The following is a 20,778-nucleotide window of genomic DNA, read 5'->3' as shown; positions in this document are numbered from 1 at the left end:
GATCTCAGGATTGTCTTCCCCAGACTCTGTTTTTTTAAAGATCGCCGCCATATAGCTATAGCTGGGATATTGCTGACAGGGTATAGAGACTGGGGTACAGTGTTACACTATGTGAGCCAGGATATAGACACTGGGGTACAGTGTTACACTATGTGAGCCAGGATACAGACGCTGGGGCTCAGTGTTACACTCTGTCAGCGAGGATATACAGACTTCAGTACAGTGTTACACTATGTCAGTCAGTATAGAGAGACTTAAGTACACTGTTACCTCTTTGCTGCATCCCCGATTTCCTACTTCCTTTGGAAAATGTCTGTCAATATCTAAAAGTGACGAATGTATAACAAACTCAAGCTCCATACAGAAAAATAAGCACCTTCCAGCAATTGATATTTCAGTTTTGTATACAAATAGATGTACTAGCAATGCGAATGCTTGGAAAGCCTTACATCAAAAGCCAGAATTTTTCATTAGTTTTATTTTTTATTTCCATGGAAATAGTTTGTACATATATAAAGTGCCAATGAGCAGGACTCAGGCAGCTATCTCATGTGGCTGCATTGTAACACCCTGAAAGTCTGGATGCAGATACTGGGTTATTGTGTCACATTATGTCAGGTGAAAGTGCTCCAACCCCAAGATAAAACATGTTCCACAAAGACGTCACACGTCCATCAGAATTATGAAAAACAACACATCATACGATTATACTGAATTTATTTCAAAATGTGAGACATTTTGATTTTTTGTTCTACAGAAAAGCAAATGTTATGTAATACTAGTAGCACTGATGAAAATAGGATTCTGTTTTGTTGTAACATACTCACTTAAGCTCATATTCTGCTGTATTATGTTTTAGGCGAGACCCTTGTCATGTCGTCAGTAGATCACTTCACTGTATTGCACCTGGTAAGGATTTTTATGACAGTCTGATATCGGCAAATATATGTACACAAAACAAACTCAAACAAGCACCTATAGACCAGATCAGTTACCTCAGAACTACATGTCAAACAAAAAAATGTCCTGGTAATTTTTTGCCATGGTTGCCACGGTAACCAAAGTAACTTTTCATTACAAACAATTTTACAAAGGCATGACAATGCAACTAGTTTATGGAAGACAATCAATGACTTACCATAAAAGAATGAGTGAGTGAGTTTAGTTTCATGCTGCTTTTCGTTATATTTCAGCAATATCACAGCATGGGGACAGTAGAAATGTAGAAATGTAGACTTGTACCCATGTGGAGAATCAACACCTTAACCACCAGGCCACTCTACCATCCCTGCCATGAAGAAGCAGATACTGCACTTGGTTGGAAAGAGTAGATGAATGAATCTTGTTTTAATGCCACTTGGAGCTATCAGATCATGGCATCGATTCAAATTAGCTGAATATGTCCAAAACTGTACATCAAAATTCACTGTGTTTTCTAATCTGATTGAAACCGAATGGTAGAAACAAAAAAAATCGGTGCTTTTCTTTCCATGTCAATAAGTGCAGACAGGAAAACTCATATGGACCTTTCGGTTTACCTTTGTGTTTACAATGTCGATAAGCATATGTGTTGGCCAATTTGAAGCAAAGAAATATTTCATTTGAATTTTCCGGATACCACCTTTGGTTCAATATTCCTGTGCTTCATATACTCAATAAAACCTCCAAATTGGCCGGCACATGTTTATCCCTTAACTATTGTCTGAGACAGTCCTGGCTTGTGATGGAGATATCACTGGAATAAATACTGGATACTGGACCCGTTCTAGCCATCATCCAACATCTCACAAACAGTCCATCTGATGTTTCTCCCACAGACCATACACAGAGCACATATATACACACCAACATATCAGCACCTTGTACATCATATTACTGACAAACGTAGTCAATGAAACCTCCCTAGTCTCTCCGGTGAATACAATACATCAAACTTAATTCTTTCGCGTAAATATGAAGAAGCTCCAGCATCCATTAGAAATCTCAAGATGTCAAAGTTCATTGTCGAAGGTGCACCACCAGTATAAGTGAGGCATGTAAGCTCTTGTTACCATGGTTATGACGAGTATGCCATATATCCTTGGGATCATGGGCACTGGCTTTCCCATGATGCATTTGGGCAGGTGGAGCTGGGGGAGCTGATGTTATCCCACAATTCATCTGTGAATTCACACCAGAGTCCCCAGTACACACTGTCATTCATTAACCTTCTGTGTTTTGTGTGGAGATTCATCTCCAGACCCCTCCTGTGCATTATCCAGTTTTCTCTTGGGAGCCTGGCGATGTTCAGCTGTTGTCTGGCCTTCCAAATCACCCTTATCCAGCTTCTTGAAGATAAAGGTGCAGTATATGGCTGAAACCAAGTAATATCAATGACTACTATATAATTCTTAATCTGGTAGTACCATTCCCAGTAAAATTTTCCAAAATGCATAGTTCCCTCAGAAGTGACAGGGAGGTAACTATCCATAACGTAACAGCTCATTTTAATGATTCCAAAACAGACATTAGGTTTCTAATTCTTAACTAATCCATGTCATGAAGTTAGAATTGCTTCACTTAGTGACCTCTGACTGGATACTTTTTTCATCAAGGTGTGACAACCCCTCCACATGTGACTTCAAGCTAAGTTTCATTACCAAGTAACCAATGAGCCTTAAGACGTAAAAAAGGTTCCACAGCAACCAATTAATGACGACTTGTCCAATCCATGTCATCTCTATTCATGGCAATGTAACCTTAGATTCAATAAACAATAAACAATCAACTTACTTGCTGCATCCCACTCATCTTTAGACAGAGTACCCTGCAACAAACCAGTTTACCTTCACAATGTTGTCATGGTGAATCATTATAACAAGTTTGTGTACCTTAAGTTCCTTCATCCTCCGTAAATGAGAATGGGAGTGCGTTTGGTTTCACGCTGCTTTTAGCAATATTCCAGCAATATCACGGCAGATGACAGCAAAAATGGGCTTCACACACTGAAACCCTAATGGGAATTGAACCCTGACCTTCAGTGTGACAAGCAAACGCTTTAACCACCAGATTATCTCACTGCCCTTCCTCCATACAAACATATGGCTGATATGTAGTATACATAACATTCATGACTTCAGTAATCTGTTTCTTAAACTCTGTAAAACTGCACATTTTGTCCAATCTCATGATCAGAATATTGCTTAATATATACAATGGTCATGAGTGACTTTGCCTGGTTTAACACATGCTAACACTTGGAACGGACACCAGATATAGGGCTTCACACATTGTGCCCAGGTAGGAAATCAAACCCAGGTCTTCGGATTGGTTCACATATTATTATGGTGTAATTACTGACAGAACCAAACATGACACATACCACTTTAGGTTTATGACCCCTATCTCCAGAGTTGTCGTTTGCCTCTAGGAAACTCACAGCATGTTTGTAGTTGTCGGAAATGGAGCTCACAAGATCTGTGCCAGAATCTGCAGGATAGGCCTACAGAAAATACAACGGTCGAAAGATAAGATGCAGTTTCAATTCATAAGAAGCTTCCCTGGTAGGAATGCATGGTTTACTGGTATACCAATATACTACAGTTGATGTGGTGGTTTGCCTCTATCATCAAAAGTAGTTTGCCACCATATATTATGATAAAGACTCTACATAATATGCAGTATACGAAAATAGCTGCTTCATCAAATTACTCTAACATTAAAAAGGTGTTTTTGAAACAAGGCTGTAGTAGGGTGAGTGAGTGAGTTTAGTTTTATGCCCCACTCAGCAATATTCCAGCTATATGGCAGCAGTCTGTAAACAAGTGCGTCTGGACCAGACAATCCAGTGATCAACAGCATGAGCATAGATCTGTGCAATTAGGAACCCCTGACATGTGTCAACAAAGTCAACCCGATCCCGTTAGTTGCCTCTTCCGACAAGTATAGTCACCTTGTATGGCAAGCATGGGTCGCTGAAGGCCTATTCTACCCCAGACCTTCACGGGTAGTAGCCAGTGGCTCCATGGAATGAATAAAAGAGCACAATACACTGGATAATCAGCAAGAAGCCATAAACATCAATATCCCCTGCCGGAGTATTCTGTTCATATTTTTACATCTATTCATTCTTCCTTCAAATAGTGATACATAAGCTGTTAAATGAGAAAATCTGTTCTCATTGGCGATACCATGCATTACGTCAAGAAATGCATGACAAGGGCTGTAACTCTGTAACACAGTTTCTGTTTTCAAGACATTCATGTACTGAAAACAAATATCAAATTTGGTTGCCCTATCTATAACGGTTACTGAAAATCTGCCCCATCATCTAAGACAGACGGATGGAGGGACGGATGGATTGACCGAGGTCAAATCTATATCCCCCTGCCACTTTATGTAGGGGAATAATGTTAGGTGGAAAACTTGTCTATGTACATCAGTATTTCAATGTCTTTCAGTACTCCCTACTGGGCAATATATAACAGAGACACAACGTCCTTACCTCAAGTGCCTGCATCTTTCCCAGGAGGGACCGGCCTTCCCCATTTTTATTTTCTTCAAAGAAATCTGCAAAAGGTTTTCTTGCTATAAGCTTCATACCATACTTCTCAGCCATTCTGAAACATGATATACAAAGCAGATGACATGTTTGCAAAGATGATACACATACCACACACACCATTATTCAAGCTATATGACGGTGGTCTGTAAGGAACATGACAATCCAGTTATAGACATCATGAGCACTGATGTACACAATTTGTATACGATGTCAGTGAACCTGACCTTCCAATCCTGTCATTCCCCTCTTACAACAAGCATGGGTTGCTGAACCTCAGTTCTAAAAAAGGTCATTACAAATCTCTACTCCTAGAGTTTATGTTTTCTGTCACAGAACAAACATCAATGTAACTGTAAAACTGGGAGTCCACAAAGAAATATAATTTCTTTTTTAATTTTACTAATCTCCAACAAGCAAATTTATGACAGTTTCAAACCGCAACAAGTGACAAGTATTGAAATAAATGCAAATATAACAAGAAGAGACGGATTAAGATGTCTTCTCACTTCTCTAAGACTGGGAAGTACACAAGGAACTCAGGACAGTCCACAACTCCCTCCAGATGGAAGTCATACTTGGCACCAAACAATGGGAAGGATTCCTTGTTGTCAGACTCAAATGTCACCCGATAGACCTCGTTACCAAAAGAATTGTCGGGGGAGTCCCTCAATCTGCGACTGAACAGAGATATACACTTCTATAGCTACTCAGTAGCTATTTTACACAAGATATGATGTCTAATTGCTAAATTTGGAAATAAACAATCCATAGTCTGTTTGCTGAAAAATTGTACCAACTGGCAAATAAACTGGTTAGCTGGTTAATTGTTCAACACCATACTGAGCAATATTCCAGCAATATGGCTGCAGTCTGTAAATAATCGAGTCTGGACAAGGTAATCCAGTGATCAACAAAATTAGCGCTTCAGTTGGGATTCGATGACACGTGTCAACAAGTCAGCGAGTCTGAGGCAAAGCAACAAATCATCTTCAGTGGCATGACAGATAGTCATTTGTCCATACCAAACTGTCACTTTAACTTCAAAAACTGCCATTAAAAAGATGAAAAGATTTTAAAGACACAACTGTACAAATGTTAGTGTTTTAAGGACTGTTGTAACAAAGGGTATGCACAATAAACAGAACAATTATTAACTGCATTATGGAACATGTTATAATATGGACAAATAACAAGCTTTTATGGAATTCAAGACAACTGTTTTCGAAAGTATATTAATTTGCCATTTCACATTAAAGAGTTTGCTGCAAATGGAATGGAATCTATCACATCCAATACAAGGAGGCAGCACTCACATCAGTTCAAATGAGTTTGGCGTGGTTCCAATAAAGTATCCTCCTGGCCGGAGACACTCACAGGCATTCTGGAGCATCATCTCTGCCTGTGGCAGACTCTCGAAGCAGTAATGGAATGAGAACTGGCAGCTCACCACATCAAACAAGATGGAAGGATCCTTGTAGCGGTCCCTCAGCCGCACCTGTATATCATATGTCATGGAAACAATCATAAAATATGGTTCCTACATTACAGAGACTTATCTAAAATTCCAATCTAAGTGCCGTTGCAGGTGAATTGAAAAAAAGGGGGTGTTTTTTAACATTATTATTGGCTTTCAAGCATGTAAAATGTAAAATTAATCATCGTCCACTTATGGTCAGTATGAACTCTTCAACTTAACAAGTACTATATCAGGTATATACATTTATTTGAAACAGAAATTTCAGGAAACTATTACTGACAATTGCAACAGAGTTACAATAGGATAGATAGGATCAGATTTTGATCAATAACCAGAACATATCCCACCACCCTCAAATTGTAACTGAAAATCCCCAGTCCTCAAAAGAGTGAATGAGTTCAATTTTTCACCAGATCTATAGTCTGTCTGAAGTGAAAATGTGCCAATGAATTTCACTTTAAACAAAAAAGTAAATGGAATAAAGTGAAATTAAGATTGCGAATCCTCAAAATTTTATCTTGCCAGTTGAACATTTAAATCTCAGAATTTTATTCAACTTAGGATAATAGTTGTTTAACAAACAATACTTGTTGTTTGGTAAACAACTTTCATCCTAAACGGAATAAAATATCTGAGACTTAAATTTTTTATCGGCAAGGTATAATTATGACGATACGAAAATTTAATTTCACTTTATTTGGTGAACATTTTTGTTTAAAGCGAAATTCATTGGTTGGTTTTCACTGCAAACAGACTATAACACTATTCCAGCAATATCATGACGGGGAATGCAAGCAATGGGATTCCAAGATACTATCCATGTGGCAAATCAATCCTTGGTCTTTGGCATGCTCTCTAACTACTGGGCTATCCAAATGCACCTCCTAAAAAGATGAAAGACCAACTGACACCATTACTGACTTTTTCATGCATTATTTACATTCATCTGGCATTTAGTAGACACCACTCGAGCTTGTACAGCAGAAAACTGCCATCAAGATATCTACTGTTCATAACTGGGTCTCAGCACTTTGCAAACGGAAATGGATATAACAAGGTCAACACTCCAAGTTTCGCTTCAGGTCGAATTCAACAATAGGATCTATCCTATATAAAATATGCACACACTAATGCTTTCAAAATAAGACATACAGCACAAAAATTGAAGAAGTTATTTGAAAGCTAGGGTCTTCAAAAGCATGAAAAATCATGATTTCACGATTCTCAGCCCAAATCCCTGAGTTTGTACAGATGACTCAGCTGTTTTCTTGTTATTTCACAGTATACACAAACGAAATTCACCAAAATCTGCTGATGACCATTCTTTTGGACAAGCTTACACCTTACTGTCATAATGAGTTTACACACACTTAGTCATCATAAAAAGCACTGTTGCCATTGACAACCTCGGCCTTGACCTGCTCTGCACTGAAAAGGGTCAGCGATCTGTTGGGACATATTATATTTAGTTTCAATGAGCTGCCTGACCCTTTTCAGTGATGGCATCTTTTAGGATTACAAGGAACTGTTGTAGATGCCAAAACCAGCATGTTGAAAAAAGAACCTCTCCTGCTGTATGATATCCCCAACTGAAGAATGTGGTATAGAGGTCCCTTGTACCTTGGTACAATCTGCAGCAATAAACTCCGCCTGGAATATCTTCTGTGGGTATCTGTCTCTATCGTTCCTGTCAATCATCTCCTTGTAACGAGACTCACACTGTTCCACTGATGTCTCTGCAATATCTGGCAAACAACAGACTACTGTAAAAAGCAGTCGATGCTAATCAAATTCATTCTACACTACTCAGTACCTCAGTTATTTCCCTTGGCCAGATTTGAATGCTGTATATCAGTCATATATGTGCTACACAATAAAAATAACCATATTTACTAAGCGTACATGTTATACCATTTTAGTAATTATTTGTGCTGTAATGATGCGTCAGCCAATTGATGGATTGCAAATGTTGTCTCCGATTGCAATTAATTGATGGTAGAAATATAAACCTATCAATAGTTTAATAACTGACTTCCACAGATAAATGTACAGCGCAAAATACAGAATGTACCAGATTTGTTCACTTTAGAGTTATCTGCCCCTGTTAAACAAACATAACTGTTTACTTCATCTGGGTTTCAGGTTTCTTGCATGTTATCCAAAAGAGACTTAAACTGCTTCAACTTGTTTTCAATTTTCATAAAATAAACACTCATTTGGGAAATGAATTCAAATGAGACAACTCAAGATGGAAAAAAACTATTGCAATGGTATTGCAGTAGTTGGTTGCAATAGTATGTTGCAATAGACTATGTAATAGACTAATACATATGCCAACCCTAAATGAGTAACAGAGTAAAATATGTAATAGAGTGATGCACAGTAGTTTCCTGCCAAAACATAAACCAACTGATTACCAGAGAAGAGAAGGTGAATGAGAGAGAGTGAGGCACACACAGGGAGAAGGAACAGGAACAATTACCTGCACATGCCAATCGGTCAATCCTTCCCTTTTTCCATTTCAGGAGATCACCTCCCTTGCCTGAGCAAAGGTCAAGGACAGTTATAGTTTTATTTGGAGGGCTCTCACTCTTCAGTCTCTTCAAAGTGTCACCTTTTAATGAAAAATAGTTTCCATACACTGTCCTGGGCTATGATGTGATGTGACGTGTGATACATGATACCCTATGATATATCAGTACAAATTTGTCATATATCACTTTTCATATCAGATATCTACATCAGCCCAAGAAACTCAGTTTCAATGGCAATTTAGACGGAACATGTCAAATATCCAGAAAACACTGAAAAAATAAGTCTCAATATAGCCACAACACAACATCCATCAAACTTTGTTGAATGATATTACTTGGAGGAGAGGGAGTGGGGGACAGGGAGTGGGGAACAGAGAGGGGGGTACAAAGTGTGGAGGACAGACAGTGGGGGACAGGGAGCGGGGAACAGGGAGTGGGGTACAAAGTGTGGAGGACAGAGAGCGAGGGACGGGATGGGGGACAGGGAGCGGGGGACAGAGAGTGGGGTACAAAGTGTGGAGGACAGAGGGTGAGGGACAGGGTGTGGGGACACATCGAGGGAGACAGAGAGTGGGGGACAGAGTGCAGGGGAGAGGGACTGGGGGACAGAGCGTGGGGGGGCAGGACAGGAAGCATGGGACAGAGAGTGTGGTACAAGGTATGGAGTACAGAGAACGCGGGGGATAGGGAGTGAGGAACAGAGAGCAGGGGACAGGGAGTGAAGGACAGGAAGTGGGAAGGTGGGTCACAATGGATGCATGACAGCAACACAACATCTAGTAGTCAAGTCCACAATACATTTTTAGTCTCAGAATATACCAAAGTATCATGCCATCAATCTTACCAATGAGTATGCTTTTTGTCCAGTTGTTGAAATTTCGCAAGTAGAAAATTCGACTCTGTGTTCGTGTCTGTAGACCAGCTTCTTGCAGCTCGTTGTAGTGCTTGGCAACTGTGTGAGTCAAATCCTTCTCACCATTGTCCTACACGGATAAACAACAGTCAGTTGTACATATGTCAACACTGAAAACTTGTATCTCAAAAATTCTAAAAAATTAAAGGAGGCATTGGTGAACCAATCATGTGTTGTGCAAAGTTATGCCGTTGATGCATATCAGAAACAGGATGTGTCACTGCCAGTAGTGGTCTTCCGATTAACTAAAATAATTGAAAATTGGTCACAGTTACTGAACGACCAAGTAATTGATAATGTTTTCTCCAAAGAATTTATGTGCCTAACATAACAGTCATTCTTTAATGACGATACATTTGTAAATGCATTTTGTGCAATTTGCGAAACAAAACCTCGAAAGAATTACATGTTTTCTTATATTTTTTGAGCATTAACAAACATGACCAGGAAACTTTGATAAATGGCGCTTGCCAATCATATTTGATGACTGATCAGTTGTAATGAACCAATCATCAATTGACAGATTTCAAAATGTTCCCAACAACACTAATTGTCAGTTCCTGGTTTGCTAATTAATGTTTACAGGTTTATCAGCACCACATCCATGTCTTCAAGCCTCATCAAGATCTGGGTTAGAATTGATCTTCAGTAACCAATGCTTGTCGTACGAGGTGACTAACGGGATCGGGTGGTTAGGCTTGCTGACTTGGTTGAAACATGTCATTGTATCCCCATTGCTTTGATCAATGCTCATGGTGTGGATCATTGGATTGTCTTGTCTAGACTATTATTTCACATCACCGACATATACTAGTAGCTGGAAAATTGCTGGGTGCAGTGTTTAACAAACAAATATACACGCTTGTGTTTCACCAAAGCTATAAACAACGTAAAACTTCACTTTAGGCTTTACTCCAAAATGGAACTGGTAAGCCTTCATACAAGTTAAGTACATGTAGTGATGTACTGTTCAAAGCGGTTTTACATGCAACACACTTGAAAATTAACAAATGTTCAACAAGTCTACATGGACATATTCTAAGTTAAAAATTGTTAAAGAAATGCTAACAACACATGAACCTTACACTTAATTATCAACAATGATCACAATGGATACATACTATAAGGACAAATAGTTCATTTTCATTCAATCACCTTTTCAGATGAACCTTCACTGACTGGAACAGTTTCTTGGGAAATATCTGCAAATGAAACAAATAAACATTCAGCCCATATTTATCAAGAGTACATCTGATGTGTCTACAGTCCTGAATACTCATCATTGACTGTGAGCATCAGTATCATGCCATCCAATAGGTAATTGTTGGGGGTTTATACATCTACACCTACTGGTATGTATACAGGCAAAAGTCTCTCATATTCTTTCTTAGAAATATTAGACAGTTTCACAATGTCACTGATCATCATGAAGATGACAGTTTATGATAAAATGTCCAGCTTAGAATACTGGCATTCAGTATTTGGATCGGCTAGTCAGACTCACTGACTTGGTTAACATGTCATTGGTTCACCGCACAATCACTACTTCCTGATTATCTGGCGTGCCAAGGAGGTTTAATTAGAGTAATAGATTATTGTTCCTAGATTGGACATCACATCACCCCACATCACTACTTAATGATTATCTAGCGTGCCCAGGTGTATTAGATTATTGTTCCTAGATTGGACTCCTCATGTACATGCAGGTTTAAAGCGTTTCATTCACCCCATGTCACTACTTACTGATTATCTAGCATGCCAAGGTGATTTGATTAGTGTATTAGATTATTGTTCCTAGATTGGATTGCATGTGTACATGCTGGCTTAGGCAGTGTTAAGTACAGTAAAAATGGCTTGTTGGGACCAGGAAATGTACCAGACATGTGCCGTCTTAAATTATGACTAAATTTTCCTACACCGCCAGCAGCTGAAGGGATGGTGTAAATCCAGCTGGGTTCCATGAGGGTAGCAAAGACACTGTAAGTACCCATGGTCCATAATATGGTAATCTACCTTCAGTTGTTAGTCATCTATAGCCTGTTTTTAAATATGTTTTGTTCAAATAGTGCTATTACGTTTAACTTTACATGCTAGTTTTAATTCTCACTGTGGTATTGATCGAGTGGTTTTACTGTCCTTTGATGACAGGTTCTATAACATATGTGACCTGTGAAGGTCCTGGGGTAGAATAAGCGTGGTCAGACTAGCTGATGAAGATTGATGCTCACTCTGTTACCTGGATCGTCTGGTCCAGACTCGATTATTTACAGACGGCCGCCATATAGCTAGACTATTGATGAGTGTGGCGTAAAACTAAACTCACTCACTCACTGACTCACTCACTATAACATATGCATACTCTCTATCAACAACAAAATTGTTTTCAGCATTATATGGCTGAACACTGCAATTTAAAGTTACATATTAAATCACTCACTCTGTGAGTAGACTACATTTCCATAGTCTGTCTTGGTGTCACCCCGGCGTAAGATGGGAACTAACACACTGTAACTGCAGAGATCAGTACCTTGGTGAATTTTGACACAAATGTTGAATAACTTGAATAACTCCTATCTACTGCATCTAATCATTTACATGCATGTTTATATGATATTACATATTATTGGCCTCTTTGTTACCTGCATCAGAGATTTGAGATTTGACACTGTAGACCTCATATGGTGACAAGGATGTCATTTTAAATCTACCAACCTGTCTGGATCTATCTTTAAAGTATTGGGTCAACAGAAAATTGATTAACAGGTTTTCTATCAAGATGTTTGTTTTGTGATTAATATAGCACTATATGAATGGCGGAAACAATGAATATTCATGGATCTCAATAACTGCACAAAATATTTAGTAACACTAATTCTTATTATATGGTTAAAGAAGATTGAGATATTAAGCTGAATAATAGACAGTATACACAAAAGACATTGACTCATATGAAAATAATAAGACTTCAACGAAAACAGTTGATCAGGCCAAGGAATCGGGTCGGAGGTCCGGTTGTTCTTGTATTAGGCCGGCAGTTTCAAATGTTTGCAGGCCATTGTGGCCTTCAGTCAATTATCTGTTTTTCTTCTCCCAAACTGGAGTGGTTTCCCATAATTGTTTTCTTTATTAGTTTTCTTTGTTAATATTCGGAAATCATCCATGACCCATCAATAACTTACAGATTCACTTCCTGATATTTCAAGGCTTTGTGCGAACACCTGATGGATCAAGCAGTTGATAGATGCAGATGTTAGAGGGAGAATCTCTTCATTTAAAAAGAACAAGCATACAAACGAAAAGAACTGTTTGTATTATTTTTTCAGCCGATACCGCAAGAATAGGAGACGCCAGTATACCTGTTCTAGTTTACTAAATGCATATTTTGGGCGAGGTATGGATGTAACTTTGTAATTTTGGCTTTTGATAGGGATGGGGGTTACGGGTGGAACTCTTACCGAACTCAATCAACACAAAATAGCGATTAGTAAAGGAAGTTGGTGACAGGCCGGTTTTGCTTGTGGAATCTCAACCTGTCAAGTGTTAAACTAAAGAGTTTGCTTTGTCTAAACATACACATTTTGAAACATGATCATGTATTTGGAAATATGTTCCTTTAATGTTGTCTTAAGTATTACACATTCACGGCATAATTATGCCAACACAACGTTGAGGATGAACTTCTAAACATACTGTAACAACGTTACATTAATGTTTTTCTTACCGCTCGCCATGCTTACGGAAATCTAATGGACTACGGTTGTCGTACATGATATATTCAAAACAAACCGATACATACCCTAAATGCATTTGAACTTTACTTTATCTAGCATTATGGCTTGATTTTAACATTTACGTAATAATTGTCAGTCTAATAAACAAATAAAATTATGCTGTTAATTAGCTGTAGAGCCGGGTTATGGTACCATTGGTTTTACATAAATGATGCTCTTGAAACTTTGCGCTGTTATAAGCACAAGAGACAGAACCGAGTTGTCGTTACATCCGTGACATGCGGCATGTGGAGCTTGAGGTCGAAGTTAGCATGGTAAACAATCCCGAGTAAGATTCCGTCTCGTGTCGATCAGGTAGCACATGTCAGCGCAGTAGCAATGGCATCGTTTCGATGCATGGCTTTCACGCCAAACCTAAGGATTATACTAAAAAGTTGTCCTCCAAGTTTCTCAAACAATCTTCCGAAGCTTCTGGACGCTAGTAGGGGTAAGTGTTTGTCATACTTGTACGTTGGTAGTTTTAATGATAGATTCAGTCCAGTCAAGATGTAAGAATATTTGACGTGGTAATCTGAAATGTCTGGTCTGTTCTAATTTCTTGGTGTGTGCGGTTTTTTTTTATGTCAGTTTTGATTAAATCATTTAGAAAAACATGATTATCAGTATCAGATGATAACATCTCCTATCATATTTCATCATGATTATTAAACCTGCTCTTTCAAATTTCAAAAGAAGGGCTGCTTAAATTAATTGTGTAACAACATCAATATAAGCTTTCGCTTTTTTGCAAGTTTGTTTACACATTCATTTCCTGAATAAAAGTGTTTTAAAAAAATCGTTTTAAAAGGCTCATTTTTGCTTCATTGAAGTTAACTTTAAAATAAGACCATAAAAGTAACATTACAGCTGGATCTAAAATGAGCATAGCACTTACTGATTATCATATGTGCAATATTTTATTGCCAATTTGCAGCAGACGTGTGAGTGCCTAAGATAAATATTTAATAATCCTTATGAAGTACTCACACGTTTTTGTTACCTGACTACCCAAATGAATTATCTAGTTCTCTGTCCTTCATGTGTACTTGAGAATTTAACGTCTGATACCTGAGGCCTTTGTTGATTTGCATCATATGAGATCATTTCTCATCACATTCTATCATTTAGAATACAAAATAGTTCAGTTATGGTAGATTGCATCAGGTCCACTTGTTAGTATTAATGAATGAAAGTCATGGGACACCATAGCCTCTCATGACTTTCGTATGTGTTCCTCAACATTTCTCCATTTCCATTCATTTCTGCAGCCGTTAAGTATGGCTGCTAAATTCTCCCTCAGATTTATAGCGTGAAAATAAAGCAGTATACCTTGTTGGCAATGTGAAAGTTTCAAGTTAAGTTCCCATTAATTCTTACAAAAATAGTTTCCTCTGTTGCAGACTTTGGCGTATGGTAGATATTGTCCACATGACATGTTGTGATGCTCATTGTGTTTCTCCTTTTTTTTCAGTTTGTGCAGTAGTTCCAAGTACTGTGAACAATCAGTTCATTTCGTCAAGAAACTTGTCAAAAGGGCCATTATTGTTCTCAACTTTTCTACATGACAGTCAAGTCTTGGTTTCCCCATTTTGTAAACCGTCAGTCCCAGAAACTTTCTGTGTTAGTGTGAGAGATTTCAGCACCAACCAAAAGTTAGATGCCAATAAAGTAACAGATGACAATAAAGTCCATAATGAAGTGGATGGAAAAGATGACAATACACTAACAGTGTTCCAGAGATTCAGGAAAACATACAAAGAGCATGGGAAGATTCTAATAGGTGTGCACTGTGTAACCTCTGTGGTCTGGTTTGGATCTTTCTACATGGCAGCAGTCAGGTGTGTATTGTTGGCTCTGCAATAACTTTTCTCACCTTGAATTGTCTCATTTGAAATCATTTCCCAAATGAATAGATAGTTTTTCTGAAATGAAAAACAAGCTGAAGTTATTTCTGTTTCTTTTAATAGCTGACAAGAAACATTAAACCCAGATCAAGTTTGTTTAGGTTAGGTTAGGTACCAAGCAGGGATAACTCTAAATGAAATATATTTAGTATATTGTACTGCACATTTTTCAATGGAAGTCAGTATACTGGTCTGTCGATAGTTTTTTGTTTCTACCATCGATTTATTACTATTGGAGACTCAACTAATGCAATGCATCAATAGTTCGATGCAGTTTAAGTAAACTTAGCCTCAGTACTTTTCGTTACACTCCACCACTGAATCTAACAAAACCTTATGGGAGGTAGCCTTGGAGCGACCTATGAGCGTCCAGTCAGTAGCGAGACGGTTAAATAGATTTAACCAATCGGACAACGGCTACTACTTAGGGATTGGAGGGACCTACAAAATATTCAGGTCACTGACACAGATCTCTCCACAAACAAAAATCCCCATATAACACAGTTATTTGACCTGCATTATGTATGCTTTAGGGTTTCTGTTGACATGGTTACCATTAGCTAATATTTCCGCAAGATGACATCCTTGAATATTGCCCATAACACTATTTTCAGCGGCTGTTTACTCACCATTGTCATGGTTGTAACATGCGCCGTGTGCATCACCCCGAAGTGATTATATGCTAAATAGCATTTGGAATCGTTTGGGTATGAACCTCTTTGAGATACAAAATTCAAAAGGTATATGCAAATGTCCACTTTCGCGATTTGGAAAGCTGTGTTCTGATTGGTCAATCTCAAAGGTTACCTGACGCAACCTCCCATGAGGCTTTGTTAGAATCAGTAGTGGAGTGTAACAAAAGGTACTGAGGATAAATTTACTTATGTCGAAGTTGGATGCTTCATAACTGCCCAATTTGTTACACTCCTGTTGGTTTGTGAAAAAAGCCAAAAACAATATTTCATTTATCATTCAAGTAGGATGATATAAAACAGAGTTTCTTCAAGTCTTCCCCCAAACTTTGGTTGTTTATTAAACATGTAAACATTGATGTTCAATATTTAACATGATAAATGTGTGTTTTGTGGAGCAAATGTTGGTGGTGTTTGCTCTCAAACTTATCTGCAGAATAAAAAGAAAGAAACATTTTCAGAATTCTTTTTGCCCATTTCCAAAAAAGTTTCAGATGACAGGTGTGTAAAGCAAGTGAAAACAAGTGTGCACTAATTGTGAGGGCCAGAACTTTGTCATCAACTGTTGGGTGCTGTCACAAACCCCAAATAAATGAATGGACAGATGCTTCACTACCATAGTACCATGGAGTCTGACTTACTCATTAATGAGTAGATGAAGATTGGTTGCAGTGACGAAATGAGCAAGCAGTCAGTCATATTTTCTCATAATCGAGCTCAAACGGTTTTGGAACTACTCTTTTAGTCTTTGGAACCCTTAACAATGGACCATATCTTTGAAGTTGTCAGTGCATGAAAGCATGTTTACCTCTTAGAAGACTCACTTCACTGACTGAAATTTAGTGAAAAGTCATGACAGAATAAGTCTCCAGGAAGTTTATGTTCATGACAATTTTGCTTATCATAAAAGGCGACTATGCTTTTCGTAAGAGTTGACCAACAGTATTGGGTGGTCAGACTCACTGACTCGGTTGGCACATGTCATCGGTTCCCAATTGCGCAGATCGATGTTCATGCCATTGATCACTGGAGTAGTAAGTTGAATCAATAACAGCCTGGATAGGAAAATCTAAAAAATGACGCTAACCAGTTGTTTTCGATGATTGGTCATTGATAATGTAGCAGTCATCAATTGTGAGATTTCAACCAATTCCCAACATGCCATGATGCATTGTTTTCTTTATTGCAGTGGAGTAGACATTGTGCCGCTGATGGAACAACTTGGGTTGAGTGAGACGCTTATAAAACCCTTCCGTGCCGGTGGTCTTGGATTCGTGGCCTTGGCCTACCTGATGTACAAGCTTGCAACACCTGCCCGCTACACGGTGACACTTGGAGGGACCAATATGGTCATACGCTATATGCGTCGGTCGGGAAAAATGGATCCCATCCCAGAAGCTGAAAAGATCAGGAACCTGTACAAGGATGGGAAGGTGGAACTTAAAGATCGTCATTTGTTATTCAGAGAGAGAAGGGCTGTCTTTATTAGGAATCGAAAATTATCTCGACAGAAAGATTCGTGACATTCATGGAGACATGTACAGTCTTGGATAAAACCAACATTCTCCTTCTTGCAGAATTGTCAGTACATTGCCACAATTGTTGGTAGCTTCCTTATCTGTCATAGGTAATATTTTGCATGAGCCGCTAGCTATACAGATATTTCATTTTTATCAGGAAAGCATAACAAATTAAACAATAGCAATAGAAAATTGTAATAGAGTATAATCTAATTAAACCAGATTTGTGGATTAAAGGTCACATGCAACCAAAAAAACAAACATGATTAAAACATAGATATCACTTATTCATGATATATAAAATGCATTGCTGGTTTAGAAAAAACAAATATACAAAATATTAAGCATGTAATTGCAAATCAGAAGTGCAATATTTTGTTCTTGGGTTTACCTGCCTCGAAACGAAGCAGCCGTGATGCCGAACCAAGTCAGAGCCTGCGTCTGTGCACTCAAGGGTAATGAACCTTTTTCATTGGCCACTGGTTCATTTGCAGATACGCTTAGCCGTCTCTTTGTTTATGGCTTATAAGCCTGATAAGTCTTAATTGCATGTGGTCAGTGATTGAAGTTGTGCATTGCATATTGTCAGGCAGACAGACAGGCAGACATATAAGTGTCAATAAATCAGACATTGAGTTTTCTCTGTGACAGAGTCTGTTTATCACAATCAACATGGTTCTATTTAATGTAATATGTAGATCATTTACTTATTTGTGTACACAACCAAGATTAGACTACTGCTCACAAACTCATACACTCATACTCCGGGCAGGCATACTGCTCCAAGCTCAGCAAACCAATTCACTGCATGTGCATAAAGAGTGCAGTGCAGCATAGCTGTTGAAACCACTTTTTCCTTAGCGATTACGCAGACCTTTTTTCATCTTTTTTTTTTTCAAACTTTGTAGGTTGAATTGGCATTTTTGATGATTTGTTTCAGTAAGTGCATACAGAAAGGTATCAGAATGTGCAGAGTTGTGTTTTACGTTGCATGTGACTTTTAAAGAATGCCATTTGGATGATAAATTGTCCCGTTTCTGCATTTCCAGCCTGGTCCAGTGTAAACTGAAGGCAGCCTGGAATAGGCAGGTTTAACCTAATGATAAATTAATATAATAACTTCAAGGTTGTTAATTTATTGACAGAAGTCTGTCTTTGTCTGATTTCAAGAGATTTTGCCGGATACAAAAAGATTTTGTTTAAGGTGTTTCATGAGCTTTATCTCATAGCAGTGCAAGTACATGTACCTGTTGGTTGTAGGTTTGAATATTTAAGACTTTGTCTGCAAGCACACTTCCCAAATTAATGAGTTTTATAAAGGTTGTGAAAATGCACGTTGAGTTTTTTTTGTAATTTCTTTCCGTATTAAGCTGACATACATCAAACACAGTCAGAAAAAATATGAGCAGCGTGAAAAAGCTTTCCTTGTCATGATCTATTCTGATAAATAATTTTAGTTGTTGACAGTATCTGGGTTCACTATTAATTATCACCATTGCTGTACAAGATGCACAAATGTAGTGAATAAACACAGAATAAAAGTCACTGCATTCAGAGGGAAATAATATTCTTCATTGTACCCATGACACATCTATGACCTTGTAAAATGTTTGGTTGATTCTTTCTGAGCAGTTATATGCGTCATTTCATCTCTAAGTACACATTATCAATGAGTCATTCCAGGCTTTCAAGAAATTGTTGAAAGGTATAGATTTATACAATGTTACTTCAAAGAACCCTCGTTTTCCTGCTAGGAAACCTGAAAACTAATAATCAGGGGGTACCTGGAACCCTGATGTTTGTGAGTCCAGGTAGAAGCCTGTCACCTGTATCTATTCAAGATTATCACTAATATTTTTTAAAATTTCTTTCATATATTCACTATATCTTAGAAAAGCAATACCCAAAACCTTGGTAACCAATATGGGTGAACGAAAAGTTCATGTTTTGCATAGGTATTTCAACTTTCTGTAATTAATAACCTAATTTTTAATGATCGCCATGACAGCAGATAATCACCGAACAAACTGTATTTTGTCAGTTGTAGTTATTATATAGCCTTAATAACTACTAGTTTCTTCAAGTGATCACAGATAAACAACATAGGATCATCATTCAAAAGAAAGTCACCTTCACATCTCCATTTACCCGTAAAGTAATCAGTGATTTGTAATTTTAATTGTTACATATTTTTGTTAGTGGTGAGAGGAGATGACCATGCTTGTATGTGGCGGTTAGTATGGTATATATCATATATCAACCTATGAACAGTTGATACTGAAGGACGCTGAAGCACCAGGCAGTGTTTGTTCAGCTGTTGTTCAACTAAGTGCCAGCTGTATTGCTAGCATGTATGTGAAGTGTATTTGAGTGAAAGCTGATGAGGTTGTTGCAAAGTAGCCACTATTCCAAAGAAGACAACCCAAGTGTGTAGTGCTGTGACTCCTCCAGTTTTTTCATTCTCTTCCCACAGAGGTCTCTTGTCATATCTTCATATAAACCACTTTTTAGTACAGCCTTTTCATAGTGTGAGTGTTCATGCTTCTTTTATGGTGTGAGTGTTCAGGATTCATGACTGGTTGCAGACAGTTGTGCAATCAGCGACTTTGTTTCAAAAGTGATCATTCAGAAGGCATCAGTAATTTCTGTATGCTATGTTGCAAGCAATTCTTCTGGACATGTAATGGTGGATTGAGCTAGCCATTAAATGTCTTGGGTGTCACATCAACATTAGTCAAGTTGGATCTGAGTTGGTGTAACACATGTTCTGATTCAATAGAAGGAAGGGAGAAAATTCATGTTGTGAATATTTGCTGTTAGGGGATTTTATGAGAACTGGGAAATATGGCTGTATTAGAATGGGTTCGTAGGAAGATATAACAGGTAACATCTGTGGGAAGAGAATGCAGTTTAATTTGCTTGTATGACTATGTATTGAAGAAAAATATTTTTGCTGCGATAATTTGAACGAAATTAGTTCATTGATTATTACAAATGTGTGAATTTTACAGAAAAAAATTGTAAAAACCTTTCTGTTTCATGTTGTGTTTTTCAAGTGTGTATTTTTGTAAATTCATCGGTAATGTGACAGGGATAAGGATGAACACAGACTATTTTAGCACAGGATCAGATCTCCAAAATATTTATTGGTTTTTCAGCACCCACTAATTTTCAGCTATCCTCTTACCTATCTGTAGATGGCACTCTATCTGTTTAGAGTCCTACCCAACCTGTGCTATGCCTTTGTGTGGTCAGTGCCGTACTTAGGTGTATGTTTTTCCCTGCTCTTAGCTGCCATACTATGCTTGTCGTAAGAGACGACTAACAGGATCGGGTGGTCATGCTCGCAGACTTGTGTCGATTGATGCTCATGCTGTTGATCACTGGATGGTCTGGTCCAGACTTGAATATTTACAGACAGCCAC

General features: G+C 38.1%; 2 protein-coding genes across 2 annotated transcripts; one reads left to right on the top strand and one right to left on the bottom strand.

Annotated features, from left to right (window-relative positions):
• Window positions 1-700: 700 nt before the first annotated feature.
• LOC137258143 (mRNA cap guanine-N7 methyltransferase-like) lies at window positions 701-13,228 on the bottom strand. The gene is made up of 11 exons (XM_067795709.1): window positions 13,189-13,228; window positions 10,623-10,669; window positions 9,399-9,537; window positions 8,503-8,634; window positions 7,641-7,765; window positions 5,857-6,038; window positions 5,050-5,220; window positions 4,484-4,598; window positions 3,362-3,481; window positions 2,773-2,806; window positions 701-2,353 (listed from the first exon to the last, which is right to left on the bottom strand). Exons 1-11 carry the CDS (start codon window positions 13,196-13,198, stop codon window positions 2,196-2,198), a joined length of 1,233 nt encoding a protein of 410 aa, XP_067651810.1. The 5' UTR covers window positions 13,199-13,228; the 3' UTR covers window positions 701-2,195.
• Window positions 13,229-13,441: 213 nt separating this feature from the next.
• LOC137257875 (uncharacterized protein C18orf19 homolog A-like) lies at window positions 13,442-20,382 on the top strand. Its single transcript, XM_067795365.1, has 3 exons — window positions 13,442-13,685; window positions 14,709-15,075; window positions 17,023-20,382. Exons 1-3 carry the CDS (start codon window positions 13,577-13,579, stop codon window positions 17,354-17,356), a joined length of 810 nt encoding a protein of 269 aa, XP_067651466.1. The 5' UTR covers window positions 13,442-13,576; the 3' UTR covers window positions 17,357-20,382.
• The last annotated feature ends 396 nt before the right edge of the window (window positions 20,383-20,778 follow it).

This window comes from Haliotis asinina, chromosome 12 (genome assembly GCF_037392515.1).
Source record: "Haliotis asinina isolate JCU_RB_2024 chromosome 12, JCU_Hal_asi_v2, whole genome shotgun sequence".
In the NCBI taxonomy this organism is placed as follows: domain Eukaryota; kingdom Metazoa; phylum Mollusca; class Gastropoda; order Lepetellida; family Haliotidae; genus Haliotis; species Haliotis asinina.
The sequence above is the reverse complement of the archived record's forward strand: the minus strand, read 5'-3'. Positions and strand labels throughout refer to the sequence as shown.

Excerpts from the sequence above, each read along its gene's own strand:
- LOC137258143 (XM_067795709.1), bottom strand. Across the intron at positions 6,039-7,640 it reads TTGCTGCAGATTGTACCAAG|GTGCGGCTGAGGGACCGCTA; the intron begins GTACAAGGGACC and ends TATGATATACAG. Across the intron at positions 5,221-5,856 it reads CCAAACTCATTTGAACTGAT|TCGCAGATTGAGGGACTCCC; the intron begins GTGAGTGCTGCC and ends ATCTCTGTTCAG.
- LOC137257875 (XM_067795365.1), top strand. The coding sequence starts at position 13,577 with ATGGCATCGTTTCGATGCATGGCTTTCACGCCAAACCTAAGGATTATA. Across the intron at positions 13,686-14,708 it reads GCTTCTGGACGCTAGTAGGG|TTTGTGCAGTAGTTCCAAGT; the intron begins GTAAGTGTTTGT and ends CTTTTTTTTCAG. Across the intron at positions 15,076-17,022 it reads TTCTACATGGCAGCAGTCAG|TGGAGTAGACATTGTGCCGC; the intron begins GTGTGTATTGTT and ends TCTTTATTGCAG.